This window comes from Nicotiana tabacum, chromosome 16, assembly GCF_000715075.1.
Source record: "Nicotiana tabacum cultivar K326 chromosome 16, ASM71507v2, whole genome shotgun sequence".
In the NCBI taxonomy this organism is placed as follows: domain Eukaryota; kingdom Viridiplantae; phylum Streptophyta; class Magnoliopsida; order Solanales; family Solanaceae; genus Nicotiana; species Nicotiana tabacum.
This window is the reverse complement of record NC_134095.1, coordinates 7,885,553-7,906,557: the sequence shown is the minus strand read 5'-3', so window position 1 is coordinate 7,906,557 and position 21,005 is coordinate 7,885,553. Positions and strand designations below refer to the sequence as shown.

The window sequence follows — 21,005 nt, the reverse complement described above, 5'->3', positions numbered from 1 at the left end:
AACAACATTAGAGGCATTTCATGAGCTAAAGCACTTCACACCATTTAACAAACTAACAAGAGCATGGAGGAACAAAATAGATCGATACACGAACCTGTAATGTAGCAAAAGAAATTTATCCTTCTAAATATAAACAAAATCGGAAGCCGATACGAGGCAACAACCTTGAATTCTCATAACCGAAAACCGTACAAAACCTTTACTTCAAAATTTCGCCGGGACCTTGGACCTACTCAACTGGGTTTGGATATTGTTGAAATTGCAGTCGTTGGTCCAATCATACCCAAGGTCAATTAGGCTTAAGGATCACTATTTTAACGAACAGTAGAGAGTGGAATTAGTGTGGCTTAAATGTATTTGCTGGAGCTTGGCACACTGTTGTCAATTTCAGGCTTTTATTTTTCACATTCATTTGTTCTTTGTATCCCAATAGAGCATCTTTAATTGGAAAATGGCTGAAGCTTGGGAGTAACGTTCGGTTGATGAAAACAATGGTCACTGATATTTTTGTGGTTTTTCTTTTGATCTTTTTGGAGAGGACGAAAGCTCGCCGATCCTATATTTTTGGTCTACCTTTATTTTAGGTGTTATACCATTATATAGGGGTAGGGATTAGGTTAGGGGTATGGTCCTAGGAATTATGAGTTAGGGAATTGTCCCAAAGACTAGAGAAATAGACTATAAGATTTATAAAGACGGGATAAATCAACCTAAAACTAATTCCTCCTTCTAAAATTATGTACAATTATAATATAAAAATATAAAACTAATTTTAATTAATTGAACTAAACTATAAAACATAAAACTATTTTTTGTGTTTTCAAGATTATATAAAAATAAAGATAAAGTACTATTTTTGTATATTTTTTATTTAAATTTACGAAAGATACGTAAACTAAAATATTTTTTTTGTAATTTTTATTTTTTGTGACGAAATAAAGTAAAAGAGTCAAAATTAGCTGAAATAGCTATATTAGGCCTAAATTAAATATTTACGTGCTTAAAAAATGAAAAATCTTGGGGAGGGTCAAAAATCACATGTCTACAGCTCCCGTCGTCTACCTTAATTCTTTTTACATTGGTATCTGAAATTCGGAAATAATGACAAGAGCGTCGAAATGAGGAAAGGTCAAACCTTGGGTATCTGACTTATCGAAGATGATATTGTCTTCGAGGTCATCATACCGTTCATGGGTGATCGACCGCTTCAATTTGTGTGTGGTGGTGAACTTCACATGGTTGATTGTTGCTTCGTCGCCTCCGCCGATGATCATTAGGATGGTGCATGCGGGGAAGGGTGGCTTTGGGGGGCCTTGATGTGGTTCTCGTCCACGGCAAAATTGGCTCTCCCTTGATCGCTCATCAACTTCTTTAAATGTCCTTGGTGGAGCATGTTCACTGCTTCTTGTCGTAGGGCTATGCAATCCTCGGTCTTATGGCCTCGTTCCTAATGGAACTCATAGAGGGCATTCGACTTTCTGGAACTTGGGTCCAACATCATCTTTTGTGGCCATTTCACTTTTGGACCGAGCTTCTATAGGGCGTAAACTATTTCTGAAGGAGACACACAAAAATTATGAGCAGATAAAAGTGAAGGCATACCTCTTCATTTCGGTGAGTTCCTATTTGTGGCCGGGACGCCCCTTTGGCTTGGTGGGGAGGCAGTGGGATGGTCGCTCAGATGTACGGTTGGTACCTTTCCAGATTGAGGCGTGGACCTGCATGATCTCTTCGACTGTCATTCCGACGATCTTTCCTTGATTCCATTTGGATTGTCGTTAGCCATTGGGTTGGACGACACAATAAGCGTTGTGAATTTCTTCCCAAGTAGTGGGAGGGTATTTTATGAGTCTGCTTAATAATTTTCTAGTCGCCCTCGACCTGTTCCTGTTTAACCTGTTTTGAAAGGCCGCTACCGCCATCCCTTCTGATACGTTTGGCAGGCTCGTTCTTACTCTGTTGAACCGGGCGAGGAAGTCCTTGAGTCCTTCTCCAGGCGATTGTTTGACTGCGAATATGTCATTCACTCTGTCTTCTACTTTCTTGGACCCGATATAGGCGGTGACGAACTTGTCCGCCATTTTTCCGAACGTCATTATGGAACGTGTTGATAATTGTGAGTACCATGTTAAGGCTCCCCCTATTAGGGTTTTACCGAACTTCTTTAGCAGCACCGACGGTACCTGGTCTTTCGAGAGGTCATTGCATTTTACCGTTCTGACGTAATAAATGATATGGTCTTCAGGGTCCGTTGTGCCATCGTATATTTTCAAATATGGTGGCATTTTAAAAGTTTTGGGTATAGTATGTGAGGCTGCCTCCTCACTGTATGGTTGTTCCACGAACCAGACGGCATCTCGTTTTGGCAAGAGTTTCGGGGCGCCTAATTTTATCAACCATTTCTTGGTGCTCGCTCATTTGGTCGCGGAGCGCTTTATTCTCATTCTCCATTTCTTTCATTTTCTTCAGAACAGCTACAAGGGTGTCGTTACCTGCATCAACAACGGTGTGAGTGTTACCTGTTAGAGGAGTAGCATGTTGCTCGTCGATGGCTATTGGGGTGTCAATTGTGTGGTGTTCCTACTCTCCCCTTGAGCGGGTTTGTCGAGTATGCTACTTGGGGAACTTGTCAGCCACGCCTCCAATAACTTTTTCACCGCGGGCGACGCTTCTTGCATCTTAGACATGGAGGATCCCTTTTTATGTGAAGCGGTTACACTCCCATGGGGAGGAGGTGAGTCAATTTGTTTGGGTGAGGCGCTCGGCGTTACATTCTCCTCGTCTTCCCTGACCACCTCATTGATGGTATCTAGGAGGTTAGTAGTGACACCCATCATTGCTTTCAGTCCTTCCTCTCCTTTTTCTGTTATTGTTATTGTTAGCTTGTGCAAACAAGAAAAGTGGGGTTTTGTTGTTGTTGCTTTTTTTTATCTTAGAAGAAACTAAACTTTTTAACTAAGACCTCCCTACAGATTGTGCCAAATTGTTTGACCAAATAGGTTTTAACAAATTGTTTGACCAAATAGGTTTTAAGACTTTTTTGTTAAACCAATTTATTAAATAGACAAAGGGTGTATCCAAGTTAAAAGTAATAAATTCCAGATCTGAAGTTCAACAACTTGAACGATATGGGACCGTGTTTAAGTCAACGAATGCCAAGTTAATGCTCAATGACTGTTAATAAATATAAGAATGAAAACATGCAATAAATGTGACAAATAGCATTAAATGTAATAAGAAGAAATTTATCACCGAATATTGGATGAGATGGATGATTCCTTCTTCTAACTACAACGTGTGACAACAGATAGTGGAAGTGAATAAAGTGTTCTTGGATCTTGTAAATAAAGAGGAATATTTCGTAATGGAATCAAACAGAGGAGACAAGACAAGCTTTTTGTATATTCTTGATAGTCAACTCTTTACAAGATGTTCTTTCATAAAAGGTCCCGGAGCTTTTTGTTTCCTCTCTCCTCTTATTTATAAAGGATATTCTTAGAAAACCCTAAAAAGTACAATTGGGGGAATATTACTATTCATAATCCTAAGAACATTCCAACCGTTGTTGTTGTTTGTTTTCTACTCGACCTTGGCGCCAGTCTCTCTCTCTAGGGGACTCCTCGCCACTGGACCGTGCTTGGTTTCTACCTTAGCCTTCGCTCATTCATTTTCATTCGCTAAACTTGACGTAATTTTGACCCAACATTGATGCACTACTAGAATTCTTGTAAAAAGCGACCAAAAATTAGCGACAAAATTTGGTCTGTCAAGAAAAGCGACCAAAGTTGGTCGCCAAACTGCCGAAAATAATAAAAAAAAATATTTGAAATACTTTAGCGACCAAAGTTGGTCGCTATTTGGCCGCAAATTTAGTCAAATTGTTGACTGGACTGGTCAGACTTGCTTGGTCAAATATATACTGAGATTAGCGACCAATATTGGTCGCTAAAGTGGGACCCACATTAAATTTGTTAATAATTTTATTATTATTTTATAAAACTTATAAAATATAAATATATATAATTTAAAACTTGCGACCAACGTTGGTCGCTAATTGAAGGATAAGTTGATAGCGACCAACATTGGTCGCTAACATGGGACCCAGTTATAATATTTTAATAAATATATATTTATTTAAAAAAAATATAAATAAATATAATTCAAAAGCTAGCGACCAAAGTTGGTCGCTTAATGAAATAGAGACCAACGTTGGTCGCCAATGTGGGACCCAGTTCTAACGTTTAACAATTTTTATTATTAATTTAAATATTATATAAAATATAAATAAATCTGATTAAAATTTAGTGACCAAATTTGGTCGCTAAATTAAATTCATGTACTGTTAGTGACCAACTTTGGTCGCTAAATTAAATTCATTTACAGTTAGCGACCAAAGTTGGTCTCTATATGGTCAAAATTAAAAATCACTTTTGTATTTACTATGTAAATAATATAAATGTAAGTCGTTAACACTTTTGTAATACAAGGGATGAATAGTACTACGAAGCGGGCGTGTGTGTCTATATATATAATATATATATACTTACGCTATATACTATGCACTAAGTATAAGTGTATTAGGTAATACTGTATCGAATATAGCTTATATATATAATATATGTACTTACGCTATACTATGCACTAAGTATAAGTGTATTAGGTAATACTGTATCGAATATAGCTTATATATATATAATATATGTACTTACGCTATACTATGCACTAAGTATAAGTGTATTAGGTAATACTGTATCGAATATAGCTTATATATATATAATATATGTACTTACGCTATACTATGCACTAAGTATAAGTGTATTAGGTAATACTGTATCGAATATAGCTTATATATATATAATATATGTACTTACGCTATACTATGCACTAAGTATAAGTGTATTAGGTAATACTGTATCGAATATAGCTTATATATATATATAATATATGTACTTACGCTATACTATGCACTAAGTATAAGTGTATTAGGTAATACTGTATCGAATATAGCTTATATATATATATATATAATATATGTACTTACGCTATACTATGCACTAAGTATAAGTATATTAGGTAATACTGTATCGAATATAGCTTATATATATATATATATATATATATATATATATATATATATATATATAATATGTACTTACGCTATACTATGCACTAAGTATAAGTGTATTAGGTAATACTGTATCGAATATAGCTTATATATATATATAATATGTACTTACGCTATACTATGCACTAAGTATAAGTGTATTAGGTAATACTGTATCGAATATAGCTTATATATATATACTTACGCTATATACTATGCACTAAGTATAAGTGTATTAGGTAATATTGTATCGAATATAGCTTATATATATATAATATATGTACTTACGCTATACTATGCACTAAGTATAAGTGTATTAGGTAATACTGTATCGAATATAGCTTATATATATAATATATGTACTTACGCTATACTATGCACTAAGTATAAGTGTATTAGGTAATACTGTATCGAATACAACTTATATATATATATAATATATGTACGCTATACTATGCACTAAGTATAAGTGTATTAGGTAATACTATATCGAATACAGCTTATATATATATAATATATGTATTTACGCTATACTATGCACTAAGTATAAGTGTATTAGGTAATACTGTATCGAATATAGCTTATATATATAATATATGTACTTACGCAATACTATGCACTAAGTATAAATGTATTAGGTAATACCGTATCGAATATAGCTTATATATATATATAAAAGAGGAAAATAATTATTTTATTTATTTATTTTCAAATATAGCGACCAAAGTTGGTCGCCATTTTGGTCAAACGGTCAAAAATGGCGACCAAATTTTGGTCAAACGGTCAAAAATAGCGACCAACGTTGGTCGCTATTTTGGTCAAACAGTCAAAAATAATTTGGCTACCAAAATAGCGACCAAGTTTGGTCGCTATTTTTTTTAACAGGAGCCAAAACGGGTTTCAGGTCCATTCTTTCAAAATTATTCCCCAAATTAAAATCTTTCTCCTCTAACACTCAAAACCCCTTCCCCCTCCGACTTCCAGCAGCAGCGACGCCCCCGCCACCGGCGACCCCTGACGGCAGTAGCAAATTCCGGCGACCTCCACTCCCAAGGTTAGTTTCTCTCTCCTTTCTTTTATTTTTCCGAAAAACAGTGATTTTAGGGGTTTAACTCCAATATATTAGGGTTCAATTCCAATATATTAGGGTTCAAAGTTATATATTATTTGTTCAACTATGTTTAGTTCAAAGTTAATTCCATGTTATGGTTTAATTTCTCCATGTTAGGGTTCAATTTCTCCATGTTAGGGTTCAATTTCTCCATGTTATATATTATTTGCAATTTTTAGGGTTCTTATTAATACTTTTAGGGTTCAAATAAATTAACTATTTAGGTAGACTAATTTATATATGGGGTTAAATTTCATTTTATGAAGCAACAATAATAGGATATGAATTGGACTTTTAGTTAACTAAAAAAAGATTAGGCTATGAATTAACTAATTTAATTTGTTCTTGCTTTATTTAAATAGATGGAACATCGTTCTTGGATGTACAATAGGAATTATCCTAATCGGCGGGGATTGCGGGAGGATTTTGTAGAAGGGGTTGAGGACTTTATTAGACATGCAATGTCACTTCCGCCATACATAAAAGAAGGAGTAATTAGGTGCCCTTGTGTTAAGTGCGACTGTATGAAGTTTGGAAAACCGGAGGAAGTTAAGGTTCATCTTTATATGGTGGGGTTTATAGCGAATTACTTTGTGTGGACTAATCATGGAGAGATGGATGGTAGCCATGGGATATTTCATAACATGGTTGTTGGTGAAAGTAGTAGGTCGAGGGAGAATAGAAATAGTGATTCCAGAATTCATGATATGGTTGCGAATGCTTTTGGAATGCACTTTGGGGGTGAGCCCAACGAAAATGTTGAACAAACTCCTAATGATGAAGCAAGACATTTTTATGAACAGTTAGAGGAAGCTAGTCGTCCACTACGTGAAGGACGTCCGCACTCTGAGTTGTCTGTTGCAGTTAGATTACTAAGTATCAAATCTGATTGGAATATTTCTCAAGCAGCCATGGATTCTTTCATTGACCTTATGCGTGAACTAGTTGACAAGGAAATCGAATTACATGGTGATTTCTATAAGGCAAAGAGATTAGTTTCTAAGTTAGGACTTTCGTCAATGAGAATTGATTCTAAGGGATGATTTGCAAAGGCAATGGCTTACTGCAGAGTTCTTACAGTAGAGCGAAAAGGGAAAGAAAGCTTGCGCATCTGAGAAGGGAGGATCATTGCACACTGGAGGTGCGGTCAGCCAGGGGACAATAAAAAGAAGAATAGTACGTAATTGCTTAATTTATTTTAATTTTCAAAGTATATCTATTCTATTTATTAATTAAAATTTATGAGTTTTCAGGAAAAGAAGTTGGGTCGTCCGATGAACCAAGATTAGCTATTCAGGTAGACTCATATTGTGAAGAAGAAGAAAGAGACGGATCAAGAAAGGTGGGTCGAGGGACGTGCCTCGACTGTACATGTAAGTTTTCACTTTTCATTAAGTATTTTCATTTACTTTTATATAAATTTTGAAATACTAATTCAATTTACTTTTTCTTATAGGATCGCTTCAGAGTTGAAGCTGAGGAATTCATATGCAACCAGCCACCTAATGAGTCGGGCGCGCCATTTCAACTTTCGGCCGGGGATGTTGAAAGACTATGGACGCAGGCTGCAGGCGGTCCAAAATGGGGGAAGGTATACGGCCTTCCTACTAAGACATTCCATTGCTATAGGTGTGAAATGCAAGGAATAGGGACTTCCTCGCAAGTCGAGCAACTTGATGGGGAGAGCATCTCCGCTATGCGGGAGACTGTGACAAAGCTCACATCCGAGCTAGAAGCGTCCAAGGAAAGAGAAAAGCTTAGAGATGCTCAGTATATTGGCGTGGTCGCTCAGTGCCAGAGCATGCAAGAGCAGATCAAAAATCTCCTAGCTGGATCTTTTTCAATTCCCCGGTCTCGACCATCATCGCCAGAGGCTGCCCGTCCCCGTGCTCATTCGTCCCGTCCTCCAAGTGGTCGTTCCTCCCGTCCTCCCCGTGATCATTCTTCCCGTCATCGACAAGTAGACCATTCTCAATACCGTGATGATGATGAAACTTCATCAGACGGTGATGATAATGATATACCAAACAATAAATGAATTTTAGACAATTTGAACTAGACAAATACAATTTGTTTTCCATTGGGTTGTAATAAGAGTTAACTTAGTTTGGTAGTTCTATTGAAATTTACACTTTCTTGGTTTTAATGTAGCTTTTAATGTTGTTTTTGTGTTGTTGTTGTTGTTGTTGTTGTTGTTGGGTTGTTGTTTGGTATTGTTATTGGAATTGTTGTTTGAATTGTTGTTATTGTTGCTTGTTAGGGTTTTGGTATGACTGGCAGGTGGTGTAGCTGCCAAAACAGGCAGTTTCTACCAAAATAATACACAGAAAAGCGACCAAAGTTGGTCTCTATTTGGTCGCTTTTCATGTTAAAAAAAATAATTTTCTGGAGAATAGCGACCAACGTTGGTCGCTATTTACCCAGATTTCTACAAAAAGCGACCAAACTTGGTCGCTATTTCATTAAAAAAATAAAATTTCTGGTGATATAGCGACCAAAGTTGGTCGCTAATATTTAAAAAATAAATTAAATTCATGTATTTAGGGACCAAAGTTGGTCGCTAGTTTAATAAAATAAATAAATAATTGAATAAAAAAGCGACCAACATTGGTCTCTAGTTTCCAGATTTTAAAATATAATATTTGGATTAGAGACCAAAGTTGGTCGCTTTTTAATGATTAATAATAAATAAATAAAAAACGTATTTTATATTTAGAGACCAAGTTTGGTCGCCAAATTTATATTATTAAATTAATAAAGCGACCAAAGTTGGTCTCTATAGTCAATATCCAGAAAAATTGGTCCATTTAGCTTAGAGACCAAAGTTGGTCGCTAAACTTTGGTCCCTAAATAAAAGGGACCATCAATATAGCTATCAGACCCTTTTGGTCGCTTTTTAGCCCAATAGTGACCAACTCTGGTCGCTTTTTCCCGGATTTATAGTAGTGATGGCTGAGGAGTCGGGAATCAAAGTAACACAAAATATAATTTGAGGAACCAAAGGTAATGTGGAAAAAATGGGAAAATAGTTATACCTATAGCATATGTCTGGCATGCGCTATATCCTCATGACCAAACATCCCAACCAAGTTTGACTAGGTAATCTGTATGCCTACCATGCGCTATACCTTTCCATCCTTCGTAATCGGATTCCGCTAAGCTTGTATTTGCAAAAGTTGAAATATTACCTATGGCTAAACAGATTATGTGTATCTGCAAATACACATACTCAAATTACTATTCAAAAATACTAAATTTAGTATTTGCAAGTAAAGAAATACTATGTTTAATTGTTTATGCTCAAAAGGACCGAATATTATGCACTTATTAGTGATTTTTGAAGTGTTTAAAACTTGCACCATTCCAATTTGATACACTCTCTTCATTTCAATTAATGTGTTTTACTCTTTTTTCATCTGTTACAAAAATTAAATTTTTGTATTTCGTAAGTTCTTAACTTTTGCATTTCCATCTTATCATTTTAACACTACTCCCTTATAAGAAAAGAATGTCATAACATGTCTAAGAACATAAGATTCAGAAAGTATTTTGTAATATGTTATACACACCTTGGTTAAAGAGCATAAAATCCAAAAAAGTTCTTTATATTTTTAAATTTCACGTTCAATTAAATTAAAACACATAAATAAAATAGGAGTACTAAACATGTATCAAAAGTATAGAGCACTACAGAGAGAGAGATTATGGTGACTCGTTGCTAGTCCTATGTTTAATGCAGGAGCGAAGAAAATACGCGTTCGGAACCCAATTGTGATCTTTTTGGACAAGTGTGACATAAATATATGTAAAACAAAAAAGAATGACCATTCTATATATAACGCAGTTTTAAACTGTGCTATACTGCGCTATACATATAAGTGTTGGGTGGTGCAATGGTTAAATGATAGCTGAGAAGTTAGCTTTGGCCTTGAGGTGTTGGGTTCGAATCCCTACACAAGCATTCCTTTGACGGCCAGCACCTCAAGGCCAAAACTAACTTCTCAGCTATCATTTAATCATTGTACCACCCAGCACTTATATGTATAACGCGGTTATTAAAGACGTTATACATGCAATTTTAAACCGCGCTATATTTTGATGGCCAAAACACCGTTAAAGTATAACGCGGTGTAAAACCGTATTATATATAGAATGGTCACTCTTTTTTTTTTACACATATTTATGTCACACTTGTCAAAAAAGACCGCAATTGGGTTCAGACCCATCCAGTAAGACCAAATCACGGAATGGTGCAAACATTGGTCTGATATTTGTTTTTGTTTTCACTATCGTTTTCTTATAATTTCAGCCTGTCTTTGTTTCAGAACTACACACAGATATATGCCAAACAAACCCGGCAAGCATGAGGCCTGTCCCTCTTGCTTAATCCCAGAAATTGTATAACTCATCACTCATCTGATGTGATCTCAACTCACTCTGACTTGTAATTTTATGCAATTGTCGCTTTCACTGCTGTAGTCTAATGAAACCATTTGGAAAGGAGTGACTTCAGTCCACTGCCTCACCTTTTTCTATTGCCTTATTTGTGTAAGAATATACTCCATATGATATGCTTTCTGGAGCATTCAATTGTTTTCTGCCATTTTATAGAGATAAGTATATATTGTAAATTTAAACCCTCTATTCTAGTGAAAATCCTAGGTCACTTATATTCATTACCCCTATATTTGAAAATCAATTAATTCCTCTAAATCAGTCTAGATATCCCTATTTTATGCAAGATTTTTCATTGTCTGGTTGTTTAAGTATTTGATCTTGAGATATAAGGAGATTTATCCTAATTAACATGAAACAATTAAAATAAAACTGTGTTTCTTTTTATTTCTCAATTACTTTACAAATGCAAATTATATTTAGAACGACAACCTAAAAGTGGATACAGGTAATAAAAAAGCCACATTAAGACCTAGTCCGTAAACTCTCCGGCCATCAGCATGTGGCAAAATCTCAAAAAAAGAAAAAAAAAAAACAAACAAATTCAAACTAAATGCTAGGTGTGCCTCTATCCTTCTCCACTTAAATACTAAGGATTCAAATCCATGACTTAAATACTAAGGATTCAAATCCATGACGTGGGTCTAACTCACACATTATATGTTGTGCTCTTACCACTAGATCAAAGCCCTATAACCGATGGCATCAAGGTGCGATATTTCTTAGTTAAGTTTAACTCGATTTTTATGGTTTAAGCTCAAAAGTGTCTACTTTTGGCATAACGCCAGGATTCAAATCCACGACGCGTGTCTAACTCACTCATCATATATTGCGCTCTTACCACTAAATCAAAGCCCTATAACCTTGGGCATTGAGATGTGATATTTCTCAGTTAAGTTTAACTCGAATTTTTAGGGGAACCGTTAGTTTTATGGTTTAAAATCAGAAGTGTCTTCTTTTTGGCATAACTTAAGGACTAGTTATGTTTAGCAGTACATATTAAGAACCAAAACCACTTTGATCATTTTCTCCGTCCCTGAAAGTCTATCTCAGTGATCATTGATCCATAAGACTCAAGTCGGCAACTCTAGTATTATTATCGTTGTGAGTTTAATTGGATTAAGCTGGAACTAGAGAAGTTAAAGTAAGAGGTCTGCATTGATAACAAAAGCTATCAAACACAAACTAGCTTCCCTATTACAGAGATGACAGATGTAAATCTCAAGGCATCATTTTCTTGGCTTGATATTAGCTTGCATTGGATGAAGTTTATGAGTAGTAAGACCCATTGTTGCAACATTTTCTTGTTCCCCATCTTTTAGACTCCATTCAAACTCTTGTATCAATCTAGCAATAGTTGTGCAAGTAATTGTCATTGCTTGAAGAGCACCAGCACATACCCTTTTTCCACCTCCAAATGCCATCGTCTTCTGTAATTCCATTGGATCATACTTTCCATCAAGAAATCTCTCAGGCTTCCACTCTTCCGGACTCTCCCACACTCTATTGTCCCTATTGCAACCGTATATATTTATAGCGATCTGCATATACAATGTGTATAAATAATTTAGATTATCTGATAATAAGAAATGCAAGGTCAGGCTGCGTACAATAGACCCTTATGGTCGAGCCCTTCCCCGCGCATAGCGGAAGCTTAGTGCACCTGGCTGGCTGCCCTTTGCTGCCCTTTATCTGATAATAAAAAGGAAAAATTCACAAGTACTATGAAAAGGCTAATTACCTCAGCTCCTTTAGGAACATGGTACCCTCCTAGCTGTGTGTCTTCGTGGACGTATCTTAAAGGAACTATAGGTACAGGACTATGTTTTCTCAAGGTTTCGTGAAAAACAGCACATAGGTACGGAAGTTGGCAAAGTTTGTCTTCTGTGATCTTGTTAGATCCACAAACATTTTGTATTTCCAAAAAGAGTTGTTCCTATGTGATTAACAGTCATGAGATACAACTAACTTTGGAGAAAAACAAGGCAGGAATAAGAAAAATGGCGAAACTATGATACTACCTGCCGTTTTGGATCTTTGGCCAATTCATACATAGCCCATTCTGTGCTCACTACTGTGGTGTCTGATGATTCAATAATTGCCTCCCAAAGCAACATTAGGATTTGCTTCTCTGTTAATGTATTGGCTTCAGACAACAAGTAGTCAATATAACTGTTCAGTTCCTGTATATACATTCCGCCGATTTAGAAAATTAGCAAAGGACCAAAACATAATTACTGGAGTGGTATATTTATATGCTTAAAAGGAAGAGCAAGATCACCTCTCCTGAATTAATACGTTTTCGTTGCTCCATAATTAGGGCCTTCATCACGGCTTCCCTGCGCAGATGTTTTCGCTGAATTCTGTTCTCAAAGCTTTTATTAGGAACCCATTTTAGATAGGGGAAGAAATCTCTCCAGTCCACATCAATCGCACCCTCCATTATATCAAGTACTAGGGTCTTCAGTACGTCCTCTCTTGGCAATGTGGCATCGAGTTCCTCCACATAAATAGACTCGATATCCTTTCCCAAAGCCTGCAAATAAAGTTAAAAGTTTCAAATAATTGAGCAGATTAAAAGAATTGCCAAAACCACAAATTAGTAGTGAAACCGAGTTTGAAAAACTCACTTGTTTCATTGCCAAACCAAAAAGTTCTGACTGGAATATCTTCCTGAGATTTACTGCTTCATGAGGATACTTCCTAACCAAATCATGCAGTTGCTTAGACACATTTTCTATCAAAGTGTCCCTGTGGATACGGTGGCGTTTCTGCATATTAAGCGGAACTTCCCGTTAGAAATCTAGTATACGAATCAAAAGAAGAGAACCAAATGATAATGCAAAATAATGAAATGTGGAGGCCAATTTCTAAATGACAAACCTGGGCATTTGGTCCTAGAACATTGGTCAGTACGTGTCGCTTCACTGTCTTGTGAAACTCATCATAATCACTTATTGCAACTATACTCTTGTCACAAGTTAGGATTTTCAGTGCATTTGTTAGCTTTCTTGTTGAGATGGCTGAATATCTAGTCACCATAGCCTAAAAAGATGAACAAGCACAACAGCAAAATTTCAAAAAATTTATCCTATCATTCATTATGAGTACAGATATGATAAGCCACACAAATCACACAACAGTGCTTAAAAAACAATCATCAAGCATTACTCTATGTATTGGCTTTACATCAACTTATTGGTGATCTTGATATTACCTGTGTCGTTCTAAGTAACAACTACTTTGGTATTGATGCTTCTACTACATGATAAAGGACTATTATACTTGTTAGGACCGAAAAAAACAGGTATCATGCGGAATCTAGCAAAGCAAATCTTGAACGACGATAAATCATACAACAAGAGAAATATACCAAAAGAGACACAAACATTTAACGTGGTTCAGTCAACTGACCTACGCCCACAACGAAGATAAGCAATCCACTATAATAAAAAGAGAGTACTAAATATCGAGAGAACAACCTCAAGAAGAGGCAAACACAAGTGACACACTAACACTTGTCCCGTAAAGTTCTCCCCTTAAACACGACTCTCAAGCCCTCTATGGCTACATTGTGGATGCTACTGAATGAGAAGGACGGATCTTCAATTTATAGAACTCCAAACCTTTTCCTACAAGAAAAAGGACTAGCCAAATACAGGAGAATTATAATTACCTTAATTGGGTTTTCCTCTTTGTAGAAGGAAATTATAATTCTCCTATATTTGGCTAGTCCTTTTTCTTGTAGGAAAAGGTTTGGAGTTCTATAAATTGAAGATTCGTCCTTCTCATTCAGTAGCATCCACAATGTAGCCATAGAGGGTTTGAGAGTCGTGGTTAGGGGGAGAACTTTATGGGACAAGTGTTAGTGTGTCACTTGTGTTTGCCTCTTCGTGAGGTTGTTCTCTCGATATTTTGTACTCTCTTTTTATTATAGTGGATTGCTCATCTCCGTTGTGGACGTAGGTCAGTTGACTGAACCACGTTAAATGTTTGTGTCTCTTTTGATATATTTCTCTTGTTGTATGATTTATCGTCGTTCAAGGTTTGTTTTGCTAGATTCTGCATGATACCTGATTTTTCGGTCCTAACAAGTGGTATCAGAGCGAGGTTCAAGATAGGTTCATCTTGGCGGGTTCAGTTCTAACCGCAACATATTTGACGATAATCGTGATTTTTGTCTGAGAAATTTGACCAGTGTGCTACGCACATAGAAACAAACTTTGTGGTGGAGATTTGGAGATGCAACCTGTTGAAGGCTATGTGAAGAAGGTGGATCAAGTTTATTTTGTCAGAAAATTCCGGCCAAGGGGAAAAATTGTTAGGTGTTTGCCATAAATTTTTTTCCCATAGTTACAAAACCCTCAGGTTGCTCCATATAAATCTCCTCATCTAAATCACCATGAAGAAAAGCAGTCTTGACATCCATCTGCTCAACCTCTAAATCTAGACTTGCAGCTAAGAGAAGACATCTTCACAACAGGGGAAAAAATTTCATCAAAATCAACTCCCTTCTTCTGGCCAAAACCTTTAACAACTAACCTCGCCTTGTATCTAGGCGCAGAGGTATGATTATCTTGCTTTATTCTGAATATCCATTTGTTAGATAAAACTCGCATACCTTTCGGCAATTTCACTAACTCATATGTGTCATTCTCATGGAGTGACTTCATCTCATCTTCCATCACTTCGATCCACTGATCTTTGTGCGTATCTTGCATGGCTTCATCATAATTTTCAGGTTCTCCCATGTCAATCAAAAGTACATACTCATCAGGAGGATAGCGCATGGATTTTTGCTTCTCCCTTGTAGATCTTCTAAGAGAGGTTTCAGGAGCATTCGAAGTAGTTACCTGTGCAGGAATTGGTTGTTGATCAACCACAACTTCATCAAATGGAGCATCCATAACATCTACACCATGATGATCATTTTGATCTTGATCACTATCTCTATCATTGTCTTGGGTTCCTTCATGTGCAATACATGCCTTAGCAATTGAAACTGGATCAATATCAACTAAGCTCTCATTACTCTGAGAATCTATCTTCTCAGCTTTGTCAATATCTTCAATAGTTTGGTCTTAAAAGAATATTGCATCACGACTTCTAATAATTTTATTGTCAACTAGATCATAAAAACGATACCCAAACTCATCTTGACCATAACCGATAAAGATGCACTGCTTAGTTTTGACATCCAGTTTCGATCTCTCATCTTTAGGAACATGCACACAAGCTTTACACCCAAAAACTCTCAGGTGATCATAAGAAACATCTTTGGCAAACCAAACTTTGTCTGGGACATCACCATCCAAAGCAACTGTAGGAGACAAATTGATAACATAGGCAACAGTGTTAAGTGCTTCCGCCCAAAATGTATTTGGAAGTTTAGCCTCTGAAAGTAAGCATCTAACTCTCTCAACTAGAGTTCTATTCATCCTCTCTGCCAAACCATTCAATTGAGGTGTCTTGGGCGGAGTTTTCTGATGACGAATTCCTTTTTCCTTGCAATAGTTATCAAAGGGACCACAATATTCACCACCATTGTCAGTGCGAATACATTTTAATTTCTTCCCCGTTTGTCTCTCAGCTAAGGCCTGAAATTCCTTAAACACGCTAAGTGCTTTTTAAAGGATACACCCAGAGCTTACGAGAATGATCATCAATGAAGGTCACAAAGTAAAGTGCACCACCTTTTGACTTTACTTTAAAAGGACCACACAAACCAGAGTGTACTAGCTCCAATAAATCGGGCTTTCTTGAGGGAGGATGGCTATGAAAGGAAACCCTTTTCTGTTTGCCAGGTAAACAATGTATGCACATTTTCAACTTTGCTTGTTTCACTCCAGAAAGCAAACTTTTCTTGGCCAAACACGTAATCCCCCTCTCACTCATATGACTCAATCTTCGATGCCACAATTCTGACAAAGTATCACTTTCCACCAGATTTATCGAGTCATTAAGAATAGAGCCCTGTGTCACATATAAATAACCAGACTTGACTCATCGAGCCACTACTAACGAGCCCTTGGTGAGCTTCCATTGGCCATTAAAGAGGGCATTATGGTAACCTTCATCGTCTAATCTTCCTGCGGAGATCAAATTGAAAGGAAAGTCTGGAGCATGCTTGACATCTTGAAGAACTAACGTTGAACCATTATTAGTTTTCAAACAAACTGTGCCAACACCAAACACCTTAACTTCACTGGCATTGCCCATTTTTAACACTCCAGAATCAACAGGAGTATAAGATGAGAAAAAGTTTTTCTTGGTATGACACGTGAGGTAGCTCCAGAATCTACTATTCAGCTCGTCTCATGGGATATCAAATTGATGACATTTTCATCATAAGCAAAAAGAAGATCATCTCGAACAATAGCAACAACATTGATCTCGTTATTTTCAGCTTTCTTTCCTTCTCTAGTGTCTTGATTCAACTTACGGCAAAACCTTTTGATGTGTCCTTTCTTGCCACAGTGGTTGCATGTTATATTATAGTATTTGGACCTTGACTTACTTCTACTTTTACCTCTATTCCTTGAGCCTCTTGTTCTATGTCTCCCCGGTCTTCAGTAACCAAGATATCTGCTTGTGAGGACGAACCCTGAGATATTCTCCTTACTTCCTCGTTCAACACACCACTCTTGGCATATTCCATGGTCACCTTACCTCCAGGAGCTGAATTTGTCAAAGAAACACGAAGAGCTTCCCAAGAGTCTGACAGAGTATTAAGAAGCCAAAGTCCTTGTATCTCATCATCAAAATTAACTCCCATTCCAGATAGCTGATCAAGGGCGCCCTGAAAATCATTTATGTGATCAAGGATAGGGCTGTCTTCCTTGTATTTAAAGGTCATCAATTGTTTTAGCAGAAACAATTTGTTGTTCCCGGTTTTTGAAACATAAAAAGTCTCTAGCTTTTCCCATAATGATCTCGCATGTATCTCGTTCACAATATGGTTGCGAACATTATCTTCAACCAATTGTCGTATATATCCACATACTTGTTGGTGCTCGAAATCCCAATCTTCATCGAATATACTCTCGGGTTTATGAACTGAAAAAACGGGTAGATGCATCTTCTTCACGAACAACAAGTCTTTTCTCTTGCTTCTCCAAACATTATAATTTCTCCCATTTAAACATACCATCTTGCTCATATTCACCTTCATTCCGTAACAACCCGGATAAATAACCAAGGTTTTGATACCACTGTTATGACGAGGAAGAGGCAAATCCGAAAATAAAGAAGATAAAGAACACCAAATTTTAACGTGGAAAACCCTTCAAATCGAAGGTAAAAATCACGAGATCATAAAGAACCAAACACTCCACTTTTCATTCTAAGACCAAACATATAAATAGAAAGTATCATTGGATAAGAATGGTCGTGAAAGAGAAATTATTTGAGGTTGAGAAGATACACACTGATGAAAATCCTTCGGATATGCTGACAAGGGCGGTGGTTGCAGATAAACATGAATTTTGTAGAAATTTGGCAGGCATGAAGCCTGTCAATAGTTCCTCTACTTATAGACAGGCCCCTTGGCTGGAGGGGGAGTTTGTTGGGAACATGCCCATGTTGTCCAGCCAAAGGCCCAATGGCCTAATCCTATTCTCTTTTGGTTTCCATTCCTATTTGGAATTAGAGTCAGTTTATTCCTATTTTGAGTGGGTTTTGGCTTTAAGAGAAAACACCAATCATGATCTATAAATAGGACAACCTTGGAGAATTATTCTATGCTCATTGATACAAGTCTTTGAAAAACTTAAGCACATAAGAGTGGTTTTTGAGAGAGCTTTCGTCAAGAGAGAAGAGAGAGAAAAATATTTGTTTTGCTGCAAATTTTTATTCCGACCAGCCAACTTCAAATCACATTTTCCGATTCGTTAACCGTTGGATCGGGATGAAAATTTGACTGAATGTTCATAACATCTTGGTCTTTGATTTGAACGGTGGAGATCGGATTTGGAGGCTCGTAACATCTGATTTAGAGCCTCGAACAACAACTTCGTTTTTGTGGATTATACTCTTTCTTCAATTGATTAGTTGTTACTCTTGTTACAGTTGTTGCTCCGTGTTTGGCACTTGTTGTGTATCCAATTTGAAGAACTTTTGTAACCCTCTTATTGTTATAGTAGAGCTTTTTGGATCTTTGTGATCTCGTGGTTTTTACCTTCGATTTGAAGGGTTTTCCACGTTAAAATTTGGTGTTCTTTATCTTCTTTATTTTCGGGTTTGCCTCTTCCTCGTCATAACAATACCATGAATATTATGATACTCCGTGTTTTATCTCAAGCTCTCCTCTTGCAAGGAAACTGGTGTACTTACTTTTAAGCTCTGTGCAATAATGTGTGATTAGTTGTCTAACCTCAACATTAGTTTAGAAGGATCTTCCCATTCTTTGTATTTTCTCCGATATTATCAGAAACTTATAAAGCCTCAACCATCTGTATAGTGAAAAATGGAATTTTTGCTGATACATGATCAATATATACCACGAATGAGGTGGTACACGACACTCTTTTGTCATATTTAGTATAGTGACTTAGACCACAACACAAGAAGCTTTTCCAATAGAACAGTTGAGGACTTGAGGCCTTTCCAGAGACCAATCAACATATAATCCAGGGATATATATAAACCAAATATGCAAATAGCAGTTGTCTAAACCACCAACTACTTCACCTTCATAGTATGGCCTAGTCTTTACAAAGAGGAACTAGGGAATGCATTCCCTTTAGCAACTATCTAGAGGTTGTGGATGCTTACTTTATGTTCGATCATATAGGTAAGCAGATTCTAATATCCTAATTCAGTGAGACTGGATTGAAGCTTTTCTAATTCTAACTACTTATTAGAAAAGAAGCATGTCCAAGTCCAGCTGAATTGTGCGGTCTGAAGGACCAAGTTTATCTGTCTATATTTCTCCGTCAGTCACTCTCCTCTTTCTGCTTAACATTTTAATTTACACTATATTAATAAGTTAGGGTTCAAACTGCCTTTATTTTTGGATTAATACAGTAAAGAGGTTTGAGAGTGGCTATTTCGATTACCTCCTTGGCAAGTTCATTAGTATTGAGGACAACAATTGTATTGGCGCCGGTTTTGATGGAATAGATAGGTCCATAGGTTTCAGCCCAATTTGTAAATGTCTTGTGGGGTTTTTTCTCAGTAAGCTGCAGTAAATTCCCAATCACTGGTAACCCTGGAACCTCTGCACCAAATTCACACATATTTCTCATCAGCATTTACCTATCTACATGTTATATATGTTACAGCTTACTCTGTTATACATATTGTATCATTTAACTTCAATCCATATAATCAGAGGCAGATGCAGCCTTTGTACAATGGATTCAACTGATCCTAGAATTTTCGACACGGAACATAGATATAAAACATCACTAAAACTTCAACAAATATCAAATTAAGAACCCATAATTTTAAAAGTACAATAAGTTAGTCTAAGAAGCTTAAAGATTGAACATATTAAGCTCCCGTTTGGTCATAGATTGTGACAACTTTTTTTCATTTTTTTATTGGAAAACATTGCTTGTTCACGGAATATGATCAGTTTTTGAAAAAATATTGATTTTTTTTTCAAGTTCCCAAATCCGGTTAAGGGCAGTTTTTGGGAGAATTTTTTCTTACGCTCACAAAACTTAACATTTTTTCAAATAAAATGCATGTTCAAACACAATTTCTAACTTCCAAAAATTATTTTTTAACACAAACTTCAAAAACTCTTTTTTCAAGTTTTAACCAAATCTATGTCCAACGCTAGCTAAATTTAAATCTTGGATTCGCATTTGTAGATAACAGAATGAAATGAAATTGATCACACAAGATTCAGAAGAAGTGGAAATACCTGGCAAAGGTGGAAGAAAATTAGAAGATTTCCTCTTTTGATCATTAACATACTCTTTAAGAAACCATAGTGAAATCCCACCAAGAGCAACTGCTGGACCACCTATTGTAATAGCAGTTCCTAACGGCACTGTTTGAAGATTCAAAATTGCATCCATTTACTCTACTTCTGTTCTCAAAAAACCACAAGAACAGCAGGAGAAATGAAAATCCTCAAGCTGAAAACTGAAAGTATAAAGAGAATAGTAAGAAGAAGCAGAGTAAAGTTGGTAAGTACGGCTATGCATGGAATAACAAGTGTCGATATAAACAAGAAAGTTCTTACCTTTTGGAACTTGATACCCCCAGAAACTGATGAACAAGAAGACAGAGAGAAGGGTCTTTGTCGTATACTTAACTTGAGTTATGGATCGAATATACCAATCTTATTAATTATCATAAAAAGTTGCAATATTTGGAGGTTTC

General features: G+C 36.4%; 1 protein-coding gene across 2 annotated transcripts; it reads right to left on the bottom strand.

Moving 5' to 3' along the window:
* Nucleotides 1-11,769: 11,769 nt before the first annotated feature.
* LOC107766539 (ent-kaurene oxidase) lies at nt 11,770-21,005 on the bottom strand. Of its 2 annotated transcripts, none has more exons than XM_075232576.1 (9): nt 20,866-21,005; nt 20,542-20,765; nt 19,727-19,887; nt 13,554-13,715; nt 13,301-13,441; nt 12,952-13,206; nt 12,692-12,853; nt 12,412-12,606; nt 11,770-12,211 (listed from the first exon to the last, which is right to left on the bottom strand). In XM_075232576.1, exons 2-9 carry the CDS (start codon nt 20,696-20,698, stop codon nt 11,900-11,902), a joined length of 1,545 nt encoding a protein of 514 aa, XP_075088677.1. In that variant the 5' UTR covers nt 20,699-20,765; nt 20,866-21,005; the 3' UTR covers nt 11,770-11,899. The 2 variants fall into 2 exon arrangements, with proteins under 2 accessions (XP_075088677.1, XP_075088678.1); XM_075232577.1 differs by having other exon boundaries at nt 20,542-20,709; nt 20,866-20,988.

What these genes read in the sequence shown, in the direction of transcription:
- LOC107766539 (XM_075232576.1), bottom strand. Translation starts at nt 20,698, where the DNA reads ATGGATGCAATTTTGAATCTTCAAACAGTGCCGTTAGGAACTGCTATT. An exon ending in AACGTATTAATTCAGGAGAG is followed by an intron (nt 12,854 to 12,951) that starts GTGATCTTGCTC and finishes ATGTATATACAG; the next exon opens with GAACTGAACAGTTATATTGA. An exon ending in CCAAAGATCCAAAACGGCAG is followed by an intron (nt 12,607 to 12,691) that starts GTAGTATCATAG and finishes TTAATCACATAG; the next exon opens with GAACAACTCTTTTTGGAAAT.